General features: G+C 38.8%; 4 protein-coding genes across 4 annotated transcripts; 2 read left to right on the top strand and 2 right to left on the bottom strand.

Annotated features, from left to right (window-relative positions):
* Positions 1-292: 292 nt before the first annotated feature.
* On the bottom strand, positions 293-1,419 carry LOC141597208 (uncharacterized). Its single transcript, XM_074417579.1, has one exon. It carries the CDS (start codon positions 1,365-1,367, stop codon positions 357-359), a length of 1,011 nt encoding a protein of 336 aa, XP_074273680.1. The 5' UTR covers positions 1,368-1,419; the 3' UTR covers positions 293-356.
* A 7,631-nt stretch (positions 1,420-9,050) lies between these two features.
* On the bottom strand, positions 9,051-10,055 carry LOC141595660 (uncharacterized). Its single transcript, XM_074415624.1, has one exon. The coding sequence runs from the start codon at positions 10,053-10,055 to the stop codon at positions 9,051-9,053; it is 1,005 nt and encodes a 334-aa protein (XP_074271725.1).
* A 6,558-nt stretch (positions 10,056-16,613) lies between these two features.
* LOC141595659 (putative EG45-like domain containing protein 1) lies at positions 16,614-17,881 on the top strand. The gene is made up of 3 exons (XM_074415623.1): positions 16,614-16,710; positions 17,071-17,344; positions 17,875-17,881. The coding sequence occupies exons 1-3, from the start codon at positions 16,614-16,616 to the stop codon at positions 17,879-17,881; spliced, it is 378 nt and encodes a 125-aa protein (XP_074271724.1).
* Positions 17,882-20,388: 2,507 nt separating this feature from the next.
* Positions 20,389-21,717, top strand: LOC141595826 (EG45-like domain containing protein). Its single transcript, XM_074415789.1, has 3 exons — positions 20,389-20,560; positions 20,738-21,014; positions 21,493-21,717. Exons 1-3 carry the CDS (start codon positions 20,455-20,457, stop codon positions 21,497-21,499), a joined length of 390 nt encoding a protein of 129 aa, XP_074271890.1. The 5' UTR covers positions 20,389-20,454; the 3' UTR covers positions 21,500-21,717.
* The last annotated feature ends 1,394 nt before the right edge of the window (positions 21,718-23,111 follow it).

Genomic DNA, 23,111 nt, shown 5'->3' with positions numbered 1-23,111 from the left:
TTGCCTTGATTCATGTGTATTTTATTCCCTAATTGGCTAATTTCTAAATTAATTAATACCAAATTTAGAGAGTATTAAATGCTTAAATACAACACAAGTATTTATCATTTCGCAAATAAAAATAAAAATTATAGTTTTTGTAAAAATTGTTTTTTATATAATGAAATTGTCTCACACTCTCAGTCTCTCACCGTATTAGACCATCTTACGCAATAAGTATCGAAAAACATTAAGCAATTCAAACACGTCCAAAACAAACAAAAAAAAGTTGGAGTAAGCAAGAGGCAAGATCATAAAGTAAAACTTACTTTAATTAATTAATTAAACGGACAAAAAGGTAATTAAAGAAAAAAAACTCAAATACCAAAATTACCATCTAGTAATTCTTGTTCATCTTGTCTAATTACAGCATGTCTTTTTCTACAATCACAGTAAAAAACAGTGATTACTACATAACACCACATCACTAACCACCCTAACAAAACCATTAACCCAATCACATAACCAACTCTCATCTCCACCATCCAATTTTTACCCTCATTTACCTCACCCCAATCTTTACCGTCCAACACCCCCACTATCTCCTTACCTATACAATTCATGCTCAACAAAATCAATCCGGATAAAACCCACCCGCTTATCCGTCTTCCTTTCATCAGACCCGACCCAACCCGAATCGCATCGATCCCGTACCGATCTTCTGCCACGGATACCACCAGCGCGACTCCCAAAACAGCCATCGCGTAGACATCAATCGCCACGGAGATGAATAGGACCGCGATCGAGGTTGGATAACCGACCGCGGCGATGAGAGCGGGAAGGGCGTGGCCCGACACCACCCAGAACAGGACGCTAACCACGGACGTGATTAGCGTCCTGTACCAGCCGACCCTGAGGGCTGTAAATACGGTCCTCAGGGTCGGCTTACTGCTGCGTTTCTTCCCAGATGGGGAAGAAACAGCAGCAGTTACCGCGGTCACTATACTGACCGTGGTAAAAAGCGAGAAAATTAAAATCGGAACAGCATGGCCCACCTTAAAACGGTGGAGTCGTTTCAAATCAAGCTCAGAAGTCTCCCTAACATTACCAGCTTCAATCCAAATATCAACGATCTGATAAAGGAACTCAAGTCGCACGATATGCGACTTGAGATACCGTGAGGTGGATAAAAGAGAAAGTGATGCGACCAGAAGCGAAAGCGGAAGGGCGCCGACGATGTAGATGATTAAGAAGAGTTTTGGATTATGGATAAAGATTAGTTTAATGGAATCTAAGAAGATGAATATTAATGGAGATAAACATTTAGGAATAAAAGGGATTGATTTATTAGTATTTGCTGCACCATGGTTTTCTGGTTCTTGGGACATTTTTTTTTTTTACAAAGGTGGTGCTGATTTATGCTTGTTGACTAGTTGTTGGATATTTTAAGTCAAAAAATTTCGGTTTTTTTTCTTCTTTGAGGATAATGGTCATGGTAAATTGAAAAGTGCATTTACTATTGGGAAAGTTGCATCAATGTCACTCATTTACTCTCGGACTCAAATTCTTCTTGCTAAAGATGGATGATTTATTAGTATGATAGTATGATACGGAGTATTTTATATTGGGTGGTGCTTATTTATGGACGGGTTTTACTCTTTCATGTATAGAAATTACCATTTTACCCCTCTTATTTCAACTCCCCAATTTCCAATTTCAATTTTCTCTCTCTATCTTCAATTCCACCGCCTCCCTCTCCCACTCCTGCCACCACCTTGCCACTGCCCTTCTCGGCCTCAGCTAGCCGCCAACCACCGCCTTCTTCCCTCGCTTCCCTTGACCGACGATGCCCACCACATTAATGCTTGACCCGTCATTCACCATCCACAACCGTCAACGCCGCCCCCTGCTACACCGGCCGGTCTTGACGACCTCCTCAGACCGACCACCGTCTAGTCATCTCGACACTAATGCCTGACCCGTCATGTATGCTTGAGAGCAATAAATATGGAGCATAATCCGACAAGTTGTTCAACGGTTCTCTTTTCGAGCCCGACATTCTTGTTAATCCAACTGTTCCGGGTGTAATTCCAGAGCAAGTATCGTTACCACCCGTGGCTTGTAGAATGATGTCTTGAGTTGGATTCTCCTTTGGTCTTATTCGTTCCTCTCGGCCTCTCCGCAACAATGAACGGGCGAGGGCTTGGCTTTGTGCCAAGCGTACTCACTCCGACGCCCAAGTCGATGTAAACTTAAATGTATATGTTGTATGCTAATTGGCTAGGAATATATTGTAGAGAGATAAGGAAGATTATCTAGGATGAATAGTGTATTTAGGTTAAGTTGTGTATTTGGATTGGATCCCCTCCTCAATGAAGGTTGAGGAGTATTTATAGACTTCACCTTTTGTCACGTAGTGGCCAAGTGGCCAAGTGGCTAGCAGGTGGAAAGACTGATCTACCCCTCGGCCGAGCTTTCTATGGCGGGCCGGCGGGCCCTGTTGACTCACCGCCGAGGGGTCTTGGATGTGAGTACGCGGGTATGTGTCCCATTTGGAAGGTTGTCATGCCTACGGACCGGTGACCGGGTGATGATTCTCATCGGCTAGGTTTGTCTAGGTCGTTGACTTCTTTGTGGACATCTTTGACCTTGCTCAATATGTTGACTTGGTCGTGCGCGAGAATATGCCCCATCAATTTGCCCCCAGCGTAGTCATGCCGTGGTATGGGCTTCGATGTACGTCTGAGCGTATATTCTGCGCAAGTAGTTTGTAGAAAATTTTCCTGCATCGGCTCCTTCTGTGGCGGCTTCTTCTGCTCTGCCTAGTCATTCTTAGGGGTAGATCAGTCTTACCGGTGCTCGTATCGTAGAGCAGGGCATATTCTGCACCCGCTGACCAAGTCAACATATTGACCAAGGTCAAAGACATCCACAACAATTCGACATATCAGAACTGACCCTAGCCGATCGACCCATCGGCTTTGTCTCTTGGGTCTCCGTAGGCAACCTTGACCCCGGGGCACATATCCGCGTACTCATATCCAAGGCCCCTCGGCCGGCCTGCCATAGGTCCATCGGCCGAGGGTAGAACGGTCTTTCCGCCTGTTAGCCACTTGGCCACTACGTGACAAAAGGCGAAAGTCTATAAATACTCCTCAACCCTCATTGAGGAAAGGATCCACGATTTAACCTAAGAATCACTATTCATCTGGTAATATCTTCCTTATCTCTCTACAATACATACTTAGCCAAGTAACACACAACTTAATCCTTTAAGTTTTCGACTTGAGCGTCGGAGTGAGTTCGCTCGGCCCAAAGCCGAGCCCTCGATTCGTTCCTTGTTTCAGGATACCGCAAGGGAGATTCAACCAAAGGCGTCATTCTACAAGCACGGGTGGTACAAATAACTGCTCTGGAATTACACCCGGAACAATTGGCGCCGTCTGTGGGGATAGATACTAGAAGCTAGTCACATTCATTCCCAAACAAAACAAAAACCCACCCAAAAAGCTAAGAAGATGTCGAAAGAACAAGAGGTATTCGTGATCGACGAAACCGATTCTCGCCTGATGATACCGTCCATAGTGAGTTGCGCAGCCCTCCACCGGCCGGGTAATTCAACCGGAGTACGGGATGCCAATAATACCAGATACGCCACGCTCGCCAACCAGGTCACCATCATGGGACATGTGGTTGATGCAAAGAAACCGAAGCTACTCTTGGACTTAATTGGTAGTACGGCTCACACTTTGTCACACCGACAAGAGCGGCGGAACCCGTCCAGGAGACCGGGGTCCAAAATGTGACTCCGAGAAACTTGAACGGAGCACTAGGAGACGCCGACCTGTCAAGACGCCGGGGAGCCCAGAGTGCTAGTGGTAGACCTTAGTCCTTCCCGCACTCGCGGAAGGACGTCGTCGCCGCAAAGACCGACGAGGCATGCCCCGGAGGAGTGAAAGAAGTCCGACTCACCAGAGTCGGAGAAGAAGCCCGACCCGCCACGGGGGAACGAGCCGAAAGATGCAATCGAGCCAAAACCTCGATCACCTCGGCCGAAGCCGGGAGTGTGACGGGGAACGAGCCGAAAGATGCAATCGAGCCAAAACCTCGATCACCTCGGCCAAAGCCGGAGTGACGGGGAACGAGCCGAAAGATGCAATCGAGCCAAAACCTCGATCACCTCGGCCAAAGCCGGGAGTGACGGGGGAACGAGCCAGTAAATGCAATCGAGCCAAAACCTCGATCACCTCGGCTAAAGCCGGGAGTGACGGGGGAACGAGCCGGTAAATGCAATCGAGCCAAAACCTCGATCACCTCGGCCAAAGCCGGGAGTGACGGGGGAACGAGCCGAAAGATGCAATCGAGCCAAAACCTCGATCACCTCGGCCAAAGCCGGGAGTGACGGGGGAACGAGCCGAAAGATGCAATCGAGCCAAAACCTCGATCACCTCGGCAAAGATGCAATCGAGCCAAAACCTCGATCACCTCGGCCGAAGCCGGGAGTGACGGGGGAACGAGCCGAAAGATGCAATCGAGCCAAAACCTCGATCACCTCGGCCGAAGCCGGGAGTGACGGGGGAACGAGCCGAAAGATGCAATCGAGCCAAAACCTCGATCACCTCGGCCAAAGCCGGGAGTGACGGGGGAACGAGCCGAAAGATGCAATCGAGCCAAAACCTCGATCACCTCGGCCAAAGCCGGGAGTGACGGGGGAACGAGCCGGTAAATGCAATCGAGCCAAAACCTCGATCACCTCGGCTAAAGCCGGGAGTGACGGGGGAACGAGCCGGTAAATGCAATCGAGCCAAAACCTCGATCACCTCGGCCGAAGCCAGGAGTGACGGGGAACGAGCCGGTAAATGCAATCGAGCCAAAACCTCGATCACCTCGGCCAAAGCCGGGAGTGACGGGGGAACGAGCCGGTAAATGCAATCAAGCCAAAACCTCGATCACCTCGGCTAATTAAAACCGAGGGCGGCGGGGGAACGAGCCGATATGCCTAGATATTTACAACGGCAGTCAGAACGTAAACTCGATCACCTCGGCTAACTAAGACCGAGAGTGACGAGGGAACCACGACTTGCCCTCGGCTAATTAAGACCGAGCTTAAGAATGTGTAAGTACCGTTGAGACACAAATCTGACACCTCGGCAAATTAAGACCGAGCGTGAACGAGGACGCAATCAATAATGGTCTATAGATACGACATTTGTCGCGCCAGAACCCCGATTCCCTCGGCCAAGGCCGGGAAAGCGGGGCCACAACGACCGATACGCTAACATGTTTACGGCGGCGGTTGGGACACGCTCCTTGACAGAATGCCAATCGACGTATCTTCTTCAACACGCTCCTTGGTATCTACTTGCCAAACGGTCCACTCTCAACCCTGGTCTCGGCCAACGTCTCTCTCTTTTCCACATCGGATGTCCATTACACATCCATGTGGAGGGGGATATGGTACGGCCTAAAGCGTAACCAAGCCGAGGTAGAAGAAGCGGAGGCGAGAAAATTTTTACTTGCGCGAGAATATACGCTCAACATACATCGGAGCCCATACCACGGCATAGACTACGCTGGGGCAAATTGATGGGGCATATTTCGCACCCGCCGACAAGTCAACATATTGACCAAGGTCAAAGACATCCACAACAATTCGACATATCGACGACCCTAGCCGATCGGCCCATCGGCTGTCTCTTGGGTCTCCGCCGGCAACCGACCGGCCGGGGCACATATCCGCGTACTCATATCCAAGGCCCCTCGGCCGGCCTGCCATAGGTCCATCGGCCGAGGGTAGAACGGTCTTTCCGCCTATTAGCCACTTGGCCACTACGTGACAAAAGGCGAAAGTCTATAAATACTCCTCAACCCTCATTGAGGAAAGGATCCACGATTTAACCTAAGAATCACTATTCATCTGGTAATATCTTCCTTATCTCTCTACAATACATACTTAGCCAAGTAACACACAACTTAATCCTTTAAGTTTACTGACTTGAGCGTCGGAGTGAGTTCGCTCGGCCCAAAGCCGAGCCCTCAGTTCGTTCCTTGTTTCAGGATACCGCAAGGGAGATTCAACCAAAGGCGTCATTCTACAAGCACGGGTGGTACAAATAACTGCTCTGGAATTACACCCGGAACACCAACAAACACCAATAATCAGAGTATTCCTTATTCGATCATCATCTTTGAATTTGAAGACGTAATGTATTGGGGACTGTTAATGTAGCAGAAGGTTATAAAGTTTCAGGAAATGAGATCAAGTGCAAGATAAGGTAGACTGAAGATTCAAAAAGGTTGCTCACCAATCTTTTGAAGGCTCCCCCGGCTATATGGTAGGGTGGAGGTAGTCATACTAGACTGGTTTCAGAAATTTGCGTCGGGATTCTGATGAATGTCGACTGACATTAGTTCGATATAAGAAACAGTCTGTTGCTGAGTTATTTTGCATTATTCATCTACGATAATGCCGATGAATATTGAGAATTTCTGTAAATTTTTCTGCATATTTCAATGACAATTTCTATAAATTTTTCTACTTGAGGCAACACTGATCTTTGTGAAGATAGAGATGAGAGGGTCATAAATCATAACTCATTTGTATACTAAGTTTGTTGTTGCAGTACTCATTCAACAACAAGCTGTATAGATTTAGGAGGCTCAGATTTTTTTCCCATGGGCGTAAAGATAGGACAATGATTAATACAATGATTAGAATCAAAATGATAGCAAAGACAATCCACTTCCATATATTCTTCCGGTGTTTCCTTGCAGTGTGTAATTGTTCAGTTCCGCCCCTAGTAAAGAAGCTGGCTTTACCGACATGAGCTTCGCTGTTATCCCTGGGCTTGAACCAAAGCTGTCATGTCAAGAAATGTTTGATGTAGTTCCCTCAAGTTCCTTTCGATGTCTTTTACAGCATCATGCCTTTCATTAATCTCAGCAATTGTGTCTAGTACCTATCCTCTGCCCTGAAATAGTGAAATTGCATTCAAATGAGGTCTCCCTGATCATAATCAAATCCGAAACATCTTGTCCGAGAATGTGATACAATAACGTGACCCTACGCTCTCTATCCTTCTAGTAATGAATAAACTTCCTCGTTTTCATATTGGAACCACCCCAATGCTACCACCTACAACGAGGTCAGGGGTCAGATATGTAGTTTTTCCTCTATCGAAAATTAGGTTTAAACAAACCCTAATTTAATTAGTCTAAATCAATTCCTTAATTTGATATAATATAATTAATAAAATTACGAATTAGAATTATTACTTGATCATACGAGAATTAGTATTCATAATTGTATAATTTGACGGATTTGATAAATTTGATTAATTTTGTGAGGGAGAGAATTAGAGAGTTTTTTTTTTTTCCTGTTTCTAGGCAAAGGGCATACAATGGAAATATAATGAAAAAAAGTCCATGAATGAGTAAAACTCGTACATGAATGAGCAACTACGTTTATATTTTACATCTTTAGAATTGTTAAATTTAACAATGGGCTTGGGTCGTACCCAAACGGAGAAGAAAAAGTCCATAACGCATGCTCGAGAGGGTTCCACACTAAAAATCAATAGGCAATAAAAGCAGTAACCCATTGCCTTATCAAGTGAAATTCTCTTCTCTAATTCTTCAATGTGGGATCCTTACATGCGTAACTCATATGGCCGGAGCTTTATTCTCAACAAGAATAGGGATCAATTGTTGAATACTACCTTATAAATACACGGTTTTGCATACTGCTACCTTTTATTCATTTTTTTTGTAAAACATTCCGTTAAAAATATGTTTTGATGTTAAACACTACCAAAATGCTATTTCAAGCAAAAAAAAAGTCAAAATCCGGCATTTACCGCCAGAGGCACGTGATTAAAATTTGTTTTCTTAAACCTAACAGAAGTCTGTCTACTTTTTTGCCCCCTTTTCATTTTTCCTTCCAAATTTCTTATACATTATAAATATCTCACTCTTTATCTTCTATTTATTATCTCTCTTATTAGTCAGATTTCACTTTCGCAAATATTATACAATAAAACATGGACAATTTAAAAGGGAGCAAATGGTTGTTAAACTTGAGGCGGAGACGGTTGTGTGTGTAGTTGTGACAAATGGTTCAGCTTAAGCAATGCTCAACTTACACTGAATGTGAAGAATCACATGTCCCTGCGGAAATAGATTGCGAAAGTATAATTGAGAAAGTAAGAATTTGACTAATAAGAGAAGCAAAGAAGTGGAGTTAACTAGGAGGAGAGAAATAGTAGGAGATTTATAATCGATAAGAAACTTGAAAGGAAAATTAAATCAGGAGGAAAAAAGTAGACGGAAATCAGTTAGGTTTAAGAAAACAAATTTTAATCACGTACCTCTGGTGGTCAATGCCGTATTTTGACTTTTTTTTGCCTAAAATTACATTTTGGTTACATAAAAACATATCTTTAAGGGAGTGTTTCACAAAAAAAAAAAAAAAAAAAAGAATAAAATGTAGTAGTATGCAAAGTAGTGTATATATAAGGTAGTTTTCAACAATTGATCCTTAGAATAAAGCTATTTGTTTATTTTTGTCATAAAGATAAAGGAGAGAAAAGACGATTATTTGTAAGCAAGACTTTACCAAAGAAGAAATAAGCAAATGAACGAGACGAAAAGATTAAACATTTTTAAGCCATGTTCTTTTGAACTTAATTTCATCTCAGTTGAGTTCAGCTTCATTCAATTCAGTTTAGTTCAGATAGTTTCAGTTTAAAAGAACAGACCTAAATCTAAATGTATGTATCGATTTGACGATTTCCCATCACGCTTTATCTAACTTTTTTATTTGATAAGTTAACCATGGTCCATGGAACACTAAAAGGCACCTTAATTAAAATGGAGTACAAATTTAAAAGAATATAGTATGGAAATATGTTTATACCAAAATATAATTGAACAACTCGAAACCTTAATTAAAACTTGTAATTGAATAATCAAACCAAAATATTCACTAAATTAGTATGAAAATATGTTTATACAATTATACTCCGTATCTCAATTTCTCAGCTACTTTATCTAACATTCTCTATTTAATTAGCTCATAGAATTTCAATATCTCCATCTAAATCCTTCTCCAATGTATCTCTATCCACATTTCTTTTTCTCCAATCACAATAAAAAACGGTAAATACCACATTACTCCACAATATTATCCAAGCTAAGAAAATCACAAGCCCAACCATAAAAACGACCCTCATCTCGACCGTCCAATTTGTATACCGCCCATTGACCTCCGAATCCTGACCGTCCATCACCATCTCCATTTCCCTCCCTATACAATTCGTGCCCACCAATATCAACCCGGACAATACCCACCCACAAACCTTCCTTCCCTTCATTACACCTAACCCGGCCCGAATTAAATCCAATCCCGCTCGCTCCTCCTCTACCGAGACCACCAATGAGAGGCTGAGTACGGTCATCATATACACCTCCACCACCACCTCAGCGACTGTCATCGTAACAACAGCTCCCGGCTGCCCAACAATTTTTAAGATGGGGAGCACATGACCCCACATTATCCATACAAAAGAATTTGCTACGCCAGCTAACAAAGGCCATGCCCACTTTGACCTAAGCGCAGCAAAAACTGCGCTCAGGTTAGGACATTTCTTTTTATTTTCTAAGGATACTTCATTCTTTCTATTATAGGCCAATGAAGTTATAGTCACCGTTGCAACCACTGTAACGAGTGAAAAAACTAAAATAGGAACTGCGTGTAACACCCTAAAATGATAGAGCTTCCTAAGCTCATCCTGAGACGTTTCCCATACATTTTTCATTCCTTGTTCCGTGGGGACCACCCGGCTAAGCCACTCAAGCCTCATCAAGTACGCCTTGAGGTGGCGAGGGGTAGCCGAAATTGATAGAGAAGTGAGGAGAATAGACGTAGGAAGGGCAGCGACAATGTAGACAACGAAAAAGAGCTTAGGATAGTCTAAGAAGATGATTTTGAACGAGTCTAGGATCATCGGTACTAATGGAGATATACAATTAGGAATAAAGGGTAGTAACCTTTTCGTTACTCCATTGTTTTCCTCCATTTTTTCGATGCGGTTTTGTGTATTTTGTAGAGATACTATATGGAGCATGAATGTTTATGAAGAACTCATCGTCCTACACATTGTAAAGAACATTTATGTAATCATGTAGGGATTATTTTATGCATCGTGTTTGGGAGGAATAACACCTTTAGCCGCCTGCTAAGTCAAGCATAGGGACGACTTGATCGTGTCTTGTGCGCAGCATGATCATATATTCCATTTGCCGATTACTTTGTATATAAAATATGCATGGTTGCTATAAATAATCAAACCGGAGGTGATGACCGGGTTATATGTATCGAGTCAATACGAACTTGAATAGTTCCAAACATTATCGTTAATGTGTTGTCATGCTTGAGGCTTAACATGAATCCAATTCTTGTCTTTATTGTGTCATATTTTAGTTCAAGGCTCCTATATCTCTCTCTACTTGGTGTATACTTAAACCAATTACTCCTTCCAATCAATTCTTTACATTTGCTTATTTAAAAAAGTTCAAACGTACCAATGTAATCCAATCTTTAATCTTTAACTGTGTAGTATAACCAACAAACAGAGCATTACCTATACACCTCAAAAACTCGCACCAATGTAATCCAGTTGGGGACCGACTCCATATGTTCCCAATGCCTGAATAATTTCTCAAAATATCTGATAGACTTGCTACCCACATCATCATCTACAACAGCAAAATTAACTAGAACAAAACCAATGAAGTGGCTCATGTTATCGCTTGCCCATTCTGAAACAAAATTCACCCCAGCGGCCAACCAACGCAAATCTGAAAAATCGGCCAATTGCCAAAGCAAGAACAACCCAAGGAGAGAGGCAAAACACCAAAAACACCAACACAAACATATGTAGGAAGTAGGAGACATACTTACCAGCAAAGCAAAAACATTCACCGGATTATAAGATTCGAGTGAAAACTCCAGGCTGTCTTCCCATTCTCACCCTTTTCCCTCATCCACTGCCGTCCTTTCCATCCCATTTGCTCCAGCTTTTGAATCCAAACAATGCACACACATTTTCACAAGAAAATTCAACGGAAAACTGACGGAGTGTATCTGTAGCTTGGAACTGAAGAACCAAGACAGGTACACTAAATAAATAGAGGCCAATGACCAAAGCTCACCAAACAATGTTACATACCTACTACAGTTATCCCATAATCAACCTTCGTCTGTTGATATCATTAACACGCATTACGATGATATTCACACTTCCATGGAACATTAAACTTTTGAACATTTTTCAGAAGTTTATAAAGACAACTTGAGATTGTATCTCCTGAATCAAAAGGGCACGGCAGCAGGGCTAACTAGCAAACGAAAATAATGCTCGTCAATATCTTCGAGTAGTGCTTGGTACATGGTCCTCCATTGCCTCCTAGTATCAAGTACCAGCACCAAACAACTGCTTGAACAAGCAGGATATTGCAGTGTTGCACCACCAGGCCAGGACCAACTATTGAAACCTAGATTTTATACCCAACTTGATCCGAAATCAAATTACAGTTTTATATACGCATTGGGTAATTTGCCTCAGCTCAACCTTTCTCAAGAGGCAAGCTTTCAGTCAAGAGGCATAACTAGGAAGCAAACAAAGTTGGACATCATATATCAACAAGGGAATATCATCCTCATTTAGGGTTTGCTTAGGATGCGAGTAAAATTACAAGTACTTGGGGAATAGAACTCAAATGAACTAGAAAATGGAGAAGAGTGATGATGATGGAAGGTGAAAATGAGGGTCCGAGGGTAATAATTACTCTTTCGAGGATGGTGTCGTTACTCACCTCCCCCATAAGGAGATAATAGTTCATCCCTCTCCTTCTCTTCCACCTTCCACTATCACCATCTACCGCCAATCTCCTCCGATTTCCCCTTATATAGTTATATTGAGCTCTATTTCTCGAATAATTATTTTCTCCGTCCCAAGCAAACCCTTACTATTACTGATTCACATGCATAAGATGTAAGCTTTCTTTTTTATACCTCCGTCCCAAGTACTCCTACTAGGAAAAGGGAAAGGTTAATATAAACTAACCTAAGAACAAGGAATATAATAGAACAAAAAGAAAAGGACAATCCAACATTGATCAATGCATAAATATGATCATAAAAACATCAATAAGTCATACAAATTCATCAAGAACTAAAGTTTTCAATGAAGGAGCAATATAAAGCTAAACTAATTGCATAGCAATTCATAGCAGTAGCAGCTACTATAATTCTATAAACATATGAATAACAAAGATTAATACAAGAAGACTAATCATTTCATTAATATCAAAATAAAATGCATAATTTACTTGAAACTACAAAACATCTTAACATAGAGTATATATAAAGGATGCATAAACCTAAACCCAAAACCCCTCTTAGACTCTAACCCACGCTTTGTGGCACCGGGGTAATGTTGTTGACGCTGACGCAAAAATAAAACCCGTAAAATTACATGAAATTCACATTACACTAAACCCCTTACCCTATCCTATCCTACCCACAAGCCCCCCACAACCGCTCCCAATCAAACCCACCCGAACGATCAACCTCCTCCACAATATCACGACCCGAAACACTAACGGAGCTCCGACAAGTAGGACAAGCGGGCACCTTCATAAGCCATTTATCAACACAATCCAAATGAAACACATGATTACAACCCGATAAAACCCTAACAAATTCCCCCTTTTCAACATTTTCCAAACAAATTGCGCATATCTCCGAAACATTCAATCTCTCAATTGGTATCGCCTTTAGCGAATCGGCCGACAACCCAGATGGTATTTCCCCGTCACCTGAAATGGGTCGCCGTCGATTTCGTCGACGGTGAAGCGCGCCGCCGGCGATGCATAAGTGAAGGAATATGATTGCGGCGACACCGACGAAGATGAAAAAGAGGGAAATTACGAATGCCATAATTAGGGCTTGTAAGAGAAGGGAAAGGAATTTAGGGTTTGGTTTTTGGGTGTTTTCCGGTGGTAATTGACGGTTGCGATTGTTGATTGTGGAGACATCTTGACGGTGGCGATTGTTTCTCGGCATTTTTGGATGAAAAATGGAGGAAATTATTGAAAATAAATAATTAGGGAAGGATTGGAATATGAAGGGGAATTTTAATTTGTGCGAATTTGGGATGGGGACCCAAATGAAAAGAAGAGATAGGCGAGTGATTCGTGGGATTATTTGAAGGAAGACAACGCGATTGTTTGCAGTGTTTGGAATGGTTATATGTTGCGATGTATTAGAGGTTGTTTTGGGCGGTCTGTGGAGGTAGAGGTTGGCTGCGTATGGCTAATTCGGGTCGGATCAGATCAGGTAATATTTTGGGCTTTTGCTAGGTTGCGACTGATTATCGTTTAGTTGGCTGTCGATAAGTATCTTGCTGAGTGAGCGATTATGGACCTCGCAAAACCAACCCTATATGATTGACCGATCTAAAAAGGTTGATCCGAGACTCGAAATTGACCTGAAGCACGATCCTCGGATGTGACCTGAAACCTGAAACGACCCAATCCGGCCCAAACATGAAACCGAGCTTTGTTCACCCAAAACTGACCCGACCCGAAATGACCTGCTCGAAACTAGCCGAACACAACACATCACTCTAATTGAACAAAAAAGACTTGAAATTAGATATGTCAATGAATCGGGTTCAGGTCGGGTGAAACTTCACCCGCATCCATCCATCACATTAAAAACCTCATCCAACCCATCCATCATCCGCAAAACTTATCATCCATCACCCGTCCATCCATCATCCGCGGATGAAACGGGTGGATCGAGTGATAAATGGGTGATGATTTAATTATGTTTATAAGCCTAAAAAAGTATTAAATTTTATTTCAACCAAAAATATGTAAAGTAAATTAGTATTAGACTAAGTGCTTTAAAAATCTCGTAACTTAATGTTTGCTTGAACATATAAAAAGTAAGTAGCTTAGTATTGGGTAGCTAAAGTTTTTTATAAATATATACTCCGTATTTTTTTTCAAAAAAGGAAGAATATCGGGTGGCGGATGGATGACGGGTTGGATTTAACTTCATCCATCATCCATTTATTTCAGATTTTCGTCCGTCCATTTAAATCGGGTGGATGGATATTTAGCGCGTGCGGGTGAGATTAACATCCCTACTTGAAATGACTATTTTAAAAGGACAATATTATTTAGGTTAAAAATAAATAATCAATTACTATCAAAATTAAAGTAAAAATAGGAAATAATATTTAAAGTACTTTTTTTTTTCTCTCTTAACCGTTTAATTGGTTGTCGATAAGTATCTTGTAAAAAGGTCGTTAAGTGTATAGCGAATGCGCTGACATGATACATTTTAACCTTGGGGGTGTTTGGTAAACGGTGGATTGAGAAATTTTCAGCATATTCAAAACTTTTAACATGTTTGACTCATCAATCTACTATTTTGAGTATTTGGTAAATGGCATATTGAAAGAGTAGATTGGAACTCAATCTACTGTTTTCCAATATGCTGCTCTACCCAGCATATTCACATTAGTAGATTGTGAACTATGAATCTGTCAACAATCTACACATAGATACAACAATCTATTAACCAAAATCTGCTAATTACCAAACACTTCTACTAAATCTGCTAATTGAAATATACTAGTCAAACCTATTAATCCAATCTGTCATTTATAATCTGCTTGACTAATCTGCTTCTGCTAATATCAATCTGCTGATTACCAAATAGGGCCCTTGTTTAACCGCCATAAGGAGTTTCTCCATTTTTATTTTCTTGGTGGTCTATAACTTCTCAAAGGTTTGCATTTAACTCTAAACCGATTAGGTGGTTGTAAATTTAGTAGAAAATAAAATGGTTAGTCGGTAAAAATGGGATATACAATATAATAGTCATTGAGAGAGAGATTAGTAAATGAAGTGACATCGTATTTAATTATTATGAACCATCAAGTATCAGATTAAAAGTTTGTATAATGTATAGTTTTTTAAAATAATGATTTTATTAATAAAATAATGACCTAGGTTTGTACATGGAATTCGCATAAACAAAATTAAGTTGAGACATAAGAGTTCCACGTTTAAGCCTAGGTTTGAACGTGCAACTCACATGGAACTCCCACATCCCACCTAGGTTTGGATGTGGATCTCCCACATCGCGATCCAGGACGGGACGTGGGCAGTCCATGCCCGACCCCATTTTTGCAAGCAATTCAATTAGCTTAACATTGTTCCAATTAGTATAATTTGATTAGTAAATCGTTGTTTTGATTAAGTTATTACTAGCTCATTTTAGTTTCAATTATTTTAATTCAGTTAATAATTCGTTGTTTCATTAAATTGTTGGTAGCTCAATCTTAGTTGTTAGTTTTGATTAGTTTAGTTCGATTAGTAATTCGTTGATTCGATTAAGTTGTTAGTAATTCAATCTTACTTGCTGGTTTCGATTTATCGTTTACATAATTTATCGATTTTGTTTAATTGAAGATTTGAAGTGTTTGGGATGAAAAGGGTATATTCTAAATAGTTCATTAAAATTGTTAATGACTACGAATAACAACTCGAATTTGGTATGATTTGGCCTCTAACATACTAATTTAAGCCCATGGTTTTGCCGGCCTTTAGAAGAGAAGTATTCTCCCAAGTGCCGCGTAGTCGTCACCCATATTTACGGCCTTGATCAAATATGATTTTGTTGGACTTCATTAAAGGAATAAATACAAAATTTGTTCAGTTTCTTTTCCCATTGGATTTTTTTCATTTAGGCTATGTTGTTTTTAGCATTTCAGTTCAGGTATATTTATTTTAGTTTTGTTCAGTTTCACTCAGTTCCGTTTAACTTGTCTCGTCAAGAAATTAGTTATTACTTCCGCTGCATTCAGTTCAATTCAACTCCATTCAATTTAGTTAAGTTCAGCTCGTTTCACGAAAAAGGATAGAGCCTTATACCAACTCTTTTTTTCTTTTCCCGAATAATGAGAAAGTTCGTAACTGATACTTTTTAAATCGGATGCCTATGTAATGACTAAATCTATGACTGATAAGTTAATATGATTCGGTTTAACCAGTTGAGCCATCCCATATCGATAATATACATATCATCGTTTAGCTTTTATTATCTGACCAATTTTCATAATTGAACTACTAATAACCTAAAACTAATTTGTTGAATTAACCTAAAACTAATAGCTCATGTTAGGGACCAATTTGTTAATGAAGTTCAAAAGAAAAATGTTAATTATTTAGTTTTGATCTTCTTTCAAGTTAGTTTTAATTTTTTACAAAAAATATGTCCCGAACAATAGGTTTCAGGTTCGAATGTCCGCACCCCTGTAATGTACTATCCGTAATCCTTGTACCCCATTTAACACTAGATATATAGTATCGCAAAAAAAAAAAAAAAAAAAAAAAAACCCTTACGTTACTGCCTTAGTTTTACTATTTAAACTCATTCAAGAAATAGAGCATACATAAGTACATATACCAAATAACACAATTAATAAACTTACTAGTCCATTTAGAAGAGGGATCAGGACACAAGTAGAACTAAGGCAAAGACAATGTCGTATAAGATGACTCTTTTGATTGTGTTGGTGGCAACAATTGGTTCTCTAATTTCGACTGCGGTTGCGACACCAGGAACTGCCACCTTCTACACTTCCTATGTTCGTAAGTATACGTGATATGCTCATGAGTCATGACCTGTTCGCATGTCAATGATGTCATCCTAATCGCATGAATTTTAAAACGTGCTACACGTAAGAAAATAAATTCACAATAAAATAAAAGACGAATTTCAATTATCTTTCATGAAACAAAAACTTGATTTTTTTCATTACGTATCTTTATTGATTATCTTTGATAAAAATTTATAAAAATAGATCGCTCTCTATAAATGTGTCACATTTATCAATTTACTCTAATCGGGTTAATAACAGTCTTACACAAAACTAAAATTAAAGGTATCAAATTTAATTTGTTTCTCTACTTTAGACATTCTATGATTTTGATTTCATTTGTTGAATATAGCATCGGCATGCTACGGAAACAAGCCGGAAGGTACAATGATCGCGGCGGCGGGTGACCAATTGTGGAACGGAGGAAAAATATGTGGAAAAATGTTCAACGTGACATGCACGGGGCCAACTAACCCATTCCCGCATCCATGCAACGAAGGAAAGATCGTAACCGTGAAAATTGTAGACCAATGTCCTAATTGTGGAGGTTCTATTGATCTCTCAAGAGAAGCATTTTCTACAATTGCTAATCCCGTTGCTGGTGTCATTAAAATTGATTACGTTCAGTAAGTTTCGACTACGTATATTCATCTCATACAAAACTCAAATATGGAGTATTTTGTAATATATGGAGTATCATATTATCGATCATGTTGTTAAATTGATTAATAAATCTACACGTTACAACGACAAAAATTACGTATCTCAAAAAGTAGTTTATTCCCCGTTCTCTCAAATAAATGTTAAATACAGAGCTTTAAAATTGTTTAGATTCTAGATCGTAATTATACATTTATAGCGGGAATGAAGTAATTACTCGGTATGACTTAAAGGATGAAAAATTGATTTTGACGCGAATTTTATGAGTAGATAGTACATATGAAATCTTTCAATCAACCACTGCATGTAATAGTATAAGGTCGTCTCATACACATCTTCCTGGTATTTAACTATTTGAAAAACCGTATAGTATTTTTTTTTCTTTGCATTGAGTTAATCTAGAGAAAACCTCTTAATGGAGATTTCACTCTTTTGAGCCATTTTTTCTGTTGTGTATGTACTTTGATTTTTGTTAATTTGACTTTATTAATTGCAGGATATAAGGACGTACGTAATACGGGGACGATCAAGCAATAGATACAAAATCTATTTGGTCTTTAGCTAACAAGTTTAAGTATAATAATTTGTACCTTGCACAAACATGTAATAATCGAATAAAAACTAGTTACTCATTGTATAATAATTATAATACAATATGCTGATATGTTATTGGCTCTTCGTCAAATTCAAGTACTGAAATTTCGTAGTTACAAACTTATAGGTTATAGCTAATCGGAGTACTCCATAAAGCATGTGAGTTTGGAACATGAGTCAGTGTATCATCGCACTAGTACGATCAGGGGCAGAACCAAAATTAGAACATATATACATGGCTACGTTCTAAAATTCATGTGAATTGACACCTCCCCCATTTTTTTGAGGGAAAGGCCAATCAAACTTCTAACAAAATATGATCTTACATTAGTAAGTGTAAGATTCATTAAAATATGATATGATTTAAGTTTTAGCTAAATAATAGATTGAAAAAATATCCAACCAATTGAACATTAGCTATTCTTTGAGACCATCTTAATGTAATCCCTTATCAACTAAAAGAATCGGTGAACTCATGATTTTTCAATCCAAAAATCATATTCTTATTAAGAAAGTTAATCACAATTAAATTCATTTACTAAATAAGGATTCTACTTATATATTATAATTTATTTCATTAATTTATAACTTTTCATTAAAATATATCTTTTCATCAAATTATATCTTTTTCACTAAACTTTAAACTATAATCTTTTAATTAAATATTAATAAAATTCATAAAAAATTATAAATTGTTAAATATTTTATTGATGATATTATTTGAGAAGGACTTGACCCATACTACGTATCAAACAAAACCGTAAATCACTAATTTTGTTTTCACGAAAAAGAATTGAGATAAATTGAAATAATTTGTTTTACGGAATAAAAAATATTTTCTTTAGATTAACTTTCAACACATAACTAAATCCTCTCAATCAATTTTAGTTTCAACTTTTTTTCCTTAAAATTATACAAAACATAATGACAAGAAATACGAACAATTATTGACACTATTATATACTTCCTTCATACCACACCAATGGTAATATTGAGACTTTTCACACTTGTCGAGACACGTTTTGCAACGTGAATATCTTTCGTTACACATTATTAAAAATTATAAAAATTTGATATTCTTATAGCATTCATAACGATAAATCAAACAAGATCTCACATGACTATATTTTGTCCTATAGATTAAGAATAATATCGAAGATTCCCTACGACAATGAATAGTGCCAAGATTCTCAATGTTACCATTGGTGTGGTATGGAGGGAGTGGATAATTTATTTAAAAATAAAAAACTCTATATCCCGTGTGGTCTAAACTAGTATTTTCTTAAGCAATTAATCCACTGGTAACAATTACCGAGTTATTGAGTAAACTTAACATTAAGATGACATAACTCAGAGACCTCCACTCTAACAAACTAGTGAATTTAGGCCTAACATAGGCAAAATCTCATTTATGCTGTGGAGTATGCTAATAATAAGGTGAATAATGAGAAAGTAATAAGGTGAATAATGAGAAAGTAAAATTTGATTATTAGTCTTACAAAAACAAATATCTAAAGTTCATATAGCCCGTGTACTACCTCCGCCACTAAGTACGACTCAACACACTCAAACACTCAAACATAGGCGCAACAACAAGTTTGTCAACAACACAATAACATTATACACCAGCACGACCTTTGACAAAATGGGCCACGTACCGTCAAGATTTGGTTATTGAATTTTCAAAAATATACACCATACTTCCATCGTACGAAAATGTCCTGATCATCTGATATAACATCACTGAGAGACTTTTTATCTCGACTAATTAATACTCTCTCCATTTTTCTGAATTCCATACATATTAAGTTTTAGTCAATTCATCTTTATTCCATACTTTCCCTTCAAAAAACCAAAACAACATTGCTTAAAACAAAAGGCCAGGGTTCCAATGTTCCATCGCCCTTTCTAATAGAAAGTGTAATAAGGTGGCACATGAGCTTGTACAATTACACATACGAGTCCGTGGCGTAAATGTTATAGATCTTGGTCGAACAGTATTCCTCAAAATATTGTCGTTACGAGTTATGATATTAATGATATGATATATATAACCCTCTTAGGATTTTTTCAAAGACCTTTTGTAAAAGCCTATTTTAATCCATGACCTAACATTGTCTTAACCCTCAAGCTTTTATGTTCAAACCCATATTAATGTCTCTAATTTGTCAAATACAACGGTTACGTCCAAGATTTACATAAATCAAATAGCGATATAAACATGAATTTTCTTCGATGTAATAATCTAGAAGTTGTACTCTATTTAGAATTCTTTCACTATAATTTTCAACATTCAAGTCATGGCCTAACACTCCCATAATTTCAACCAAGTTTAGGCAAATAAAGCGGTGGCTTAATCCAATTGACCATCAAAATTTTCTACTATAAATATGCTATAATCTTACTCACATTTTGTAACAACTTACACTTCTGCCACAATACAAATTAAATTCATAAAAAAAGCTCAAAAATCAAAGGAAAAATGGCAGCTCTTATGCGTGCATTGATCATTATGGTAGTTTTTGCGTCGTGTGTTTCTGTGGCATTTGGTACTGCTGGTCAAGCCACATACTACACTACATATACCCGTAAGTTAACGCAACGACCTTACACAAACAAATTGTAAAATAAACGAGTAATTTTGATAATAACGGATTGTGAGGTCCTTAACAATTAACTTTTGAAGTTCGGGTCCTTAAACCTATATTTAAGTATAGTTTAACTCGGTAAGTTTTACTAATTTTTATTTGTATTTTGGTGTATAGCATCATCTTGCTATGGGTTCCAAGACATGGGTACGAATATAGCAGCCGTAAGTGCGGATATATTTCAAAACAAGGCAGCTTGCGGGAGTATGTACACCGTGACTTGCGTCAGTGGCACCAACCAAGGAGTTCCCATGCCTTGTCGTGGCGGTAGTGTTACTGTCAAGGTTGTCGATCTTTGTCCCGGTTGCTCAGCTAATGGCTTCGATCTTTCCCAACAAGCCTTTTCCGCCATTGCTGACCCTAACGCCGGTAGGATTAACATCAACTACACCCCGTAAGTCTCTCCCTCCTATTCCCTAAATATATAATTAAGTAACTAGGTTGGCCTTTGTAGTCCGGCTAACGGTTTTACAATATCATATTGTAAAACCATACAATGAAAGATCTTAACGCCCTTATTATGGAAGAAAATGGAAAGTAGTAATTGGTGAAAGTTATTTTAGTGGGGGTTTTTAGGTAAATAATTACTTACTCCGTAGTTGTCAAGTGTATGTGGCGGCCACCGATCACATGTCGACCAAGCAAGTCTTTTAGAAGATGGTCTCATGTAAGTCTCACAATAGCATTATCATGAGACTGTTTCATATGAGAGTTTTTGCTTTTTTTTTTAGGACCATAAGCAAAACATATTAACGCGATAAACCAAATGGAAAATGAGATAACACCATCTCATTTTCCATTTTATTTTGATTTGAATTTGGTGTTTGGTTAAAATTGTATTTAAATTAACCAGCGTTCTTGTATTCATGCAGGGCTTAAATGGGGAAACACTCAAGGAAGATATCCAGACTTGACAACTAATAATATGCACCACATTATATATTGTAATCTTTGCTGATAAATGGCATAGAGAGCGTACTATACTCTACATGCATGCTCGATCCTTAATTAAATAAATCGATGTACTCGATAGGTTTATACACAAATTGAAAAATCATATTATTATGAACAATAAATGAAATACTTCTTCCGTCTCGTCATTTGTTTGCCTATTTTATTTTAGGGTGTCTTATATTTTAGGAATTTCTTGGATGGGCAATTGAATCATCCACACTCAATTTAATCCACTTATCATCTAATAATTGGCTCCTTTCCTTTCCTTGGTCTTTGTGCCAAAACCAAAGGCAAATAAATGACCAGCACGGAGGGAGTTTCTAATTTGATTACGGAACCAAGAATCATAACAAAAGCCGAACTTGATTAGTCTTATATATTTGGGTGATGATATGACGCCACCGGATGTCATAAGTCTCAGTGCCACCCAAATAAAATAATAATTTAAATTACTAATTAAAAAGTTCATTTAATATAATTAATACAAATTTCAAGGGGTAGAAAGGTAAACAAAGTTATTTATTGACAAAATTATTTGCCAAATATTAACGTTAGATGTGATCGAAGCTTCGATAATCGATCACTGTTAGATTCGGGCCACAAATATTAGATGAATCATTTTGTTCTAGTAGTAACTTTACATTTGTATCACTCAGAAATTAAATCAATTGGCTTTAAATTAGTTATTGATCTCTCTAATCAATTGGCTTTAAATTATCAATATTGTGTATTGTTTACTGCTACATCCCATGGAGTGGACGTACCAAAAAAAAAAAAAAAAAACATCCCATGGAGTGGATAATGTTGGAAATAGGGGCTTTATTTAGCAAAGTCATTTTTCCATCTTGTCCCACATTGGTGAGGAAAAGAAAGATGTATGTGTTTATATATCTCATCTTGCCTTACACTATCACTAGTGGGTCAAGGGAGGCTTTTGTGGAAGCCTTGCGAGGTGCTTAATTCAGCTCACGCGCCCGGGCCCGGCCCGGATCCGGATTCGGGGTTTGGGATTTGGCAATCGCCCGCGGCGGGCTGTGCCTATCTTTTTGGGCCGCATCCGAGTTTTGTTTTGGACTGTGTTCTTGTGGGTCAGTCCAACTGACTGTCAACAGGAGGGTTTTACTAAACAAAACTGCTTCTGTTGCTTCTGGTTTTGGCTATAAATAAGAGCCTGACCTCTCTATCAAAACACAACAAAAATCAAACTCTCTTCTCTTCTCTGCTCTCTCATAATTTCTGGGTATTGCTGATTTTATCGTTCCAAGTCTCACAGTTCCGAGTGGGCGGAACTACGTGGAGACTGTAGTGTTAACCTTGGGGAACTACCGGCACTAGCTGATCGCCACCACGGTCGAACCAGAGAAATAGTTTTCAAGGCAGTGGCTTCTACCACGACACTACATTCGGGTTTACTTCTGATCGCTTATTATTCATCTTCGTCTGGTATTTCAATTCTTCTTCTGTTTCTGCATTGTTTCGAATAACAATTTGAAAACTATTTAGTTGCTGTAACTATGTCTGTTATGTCGAAAATTGT

This window comes from Silene latifolia, chromosome 8 (genome assembly GCF_048544455.1).
Source record: "Silene latifolia isolate original U9 population chromosome 8, ASM4854445v1, whole genome shotgun sequence".
NCBI lineage: Eukaryota > Viridiplantae > Streptophyta > Magnoliopsida > Caryophyllales > Caryophyllaceae > Silene > Silene latifolia.
Note: the sequence above shows the minus strand (reverse complement) of the source record. Positions and strands in the feature narration are given on the sequence as shown.

Excerpts from the sequence above, each read along its gene's own strand:
- LOC141597208 (XM_074417579.1), bottom strand. The coding sequence starts at position 1,367 with ATGTCCCAAGAACCAGAAAACCATGGTGCAGCAAATACTAATAAATCA.
- LOC141595660 (XM_074415624.1), bottom strand. The coding sequence starts at position 10,055 with ATGGAGGAAAACAATGGAGTAACGAAAAGGTTACTACCCTTTATTCCT.
- LOC141595659 (XM_074415623.1), top strand. The coding sequence starts at position 16,614 with ATGACTCTTTTGATTGTGTTGGTGGCAACAATTGGTTCTCTAATTTCG. Across the intron at positions 16,711-17,070 it reads CTTCTACACTTCCTATGTTC|CATCGGCATGCTACGGAAAC; the intron begins GTAAGTATACGT and ends TGTTGAATATAG.
- LOC141595826 (XM_074415789.1), top strand. The coding sequence starts at position 20,455 with ATGGCAGCTCTTATGCGTGCATTGATCATTATGGTAGTTTTTGCGTCG. Across the intron at positions 20,561-20,737 it reads ATACTACACTACATATACCC|CATCATCTTGCTATGGGTTC; the intron begins GTAAGTTAACGC and ends TTTGGTGTATAG.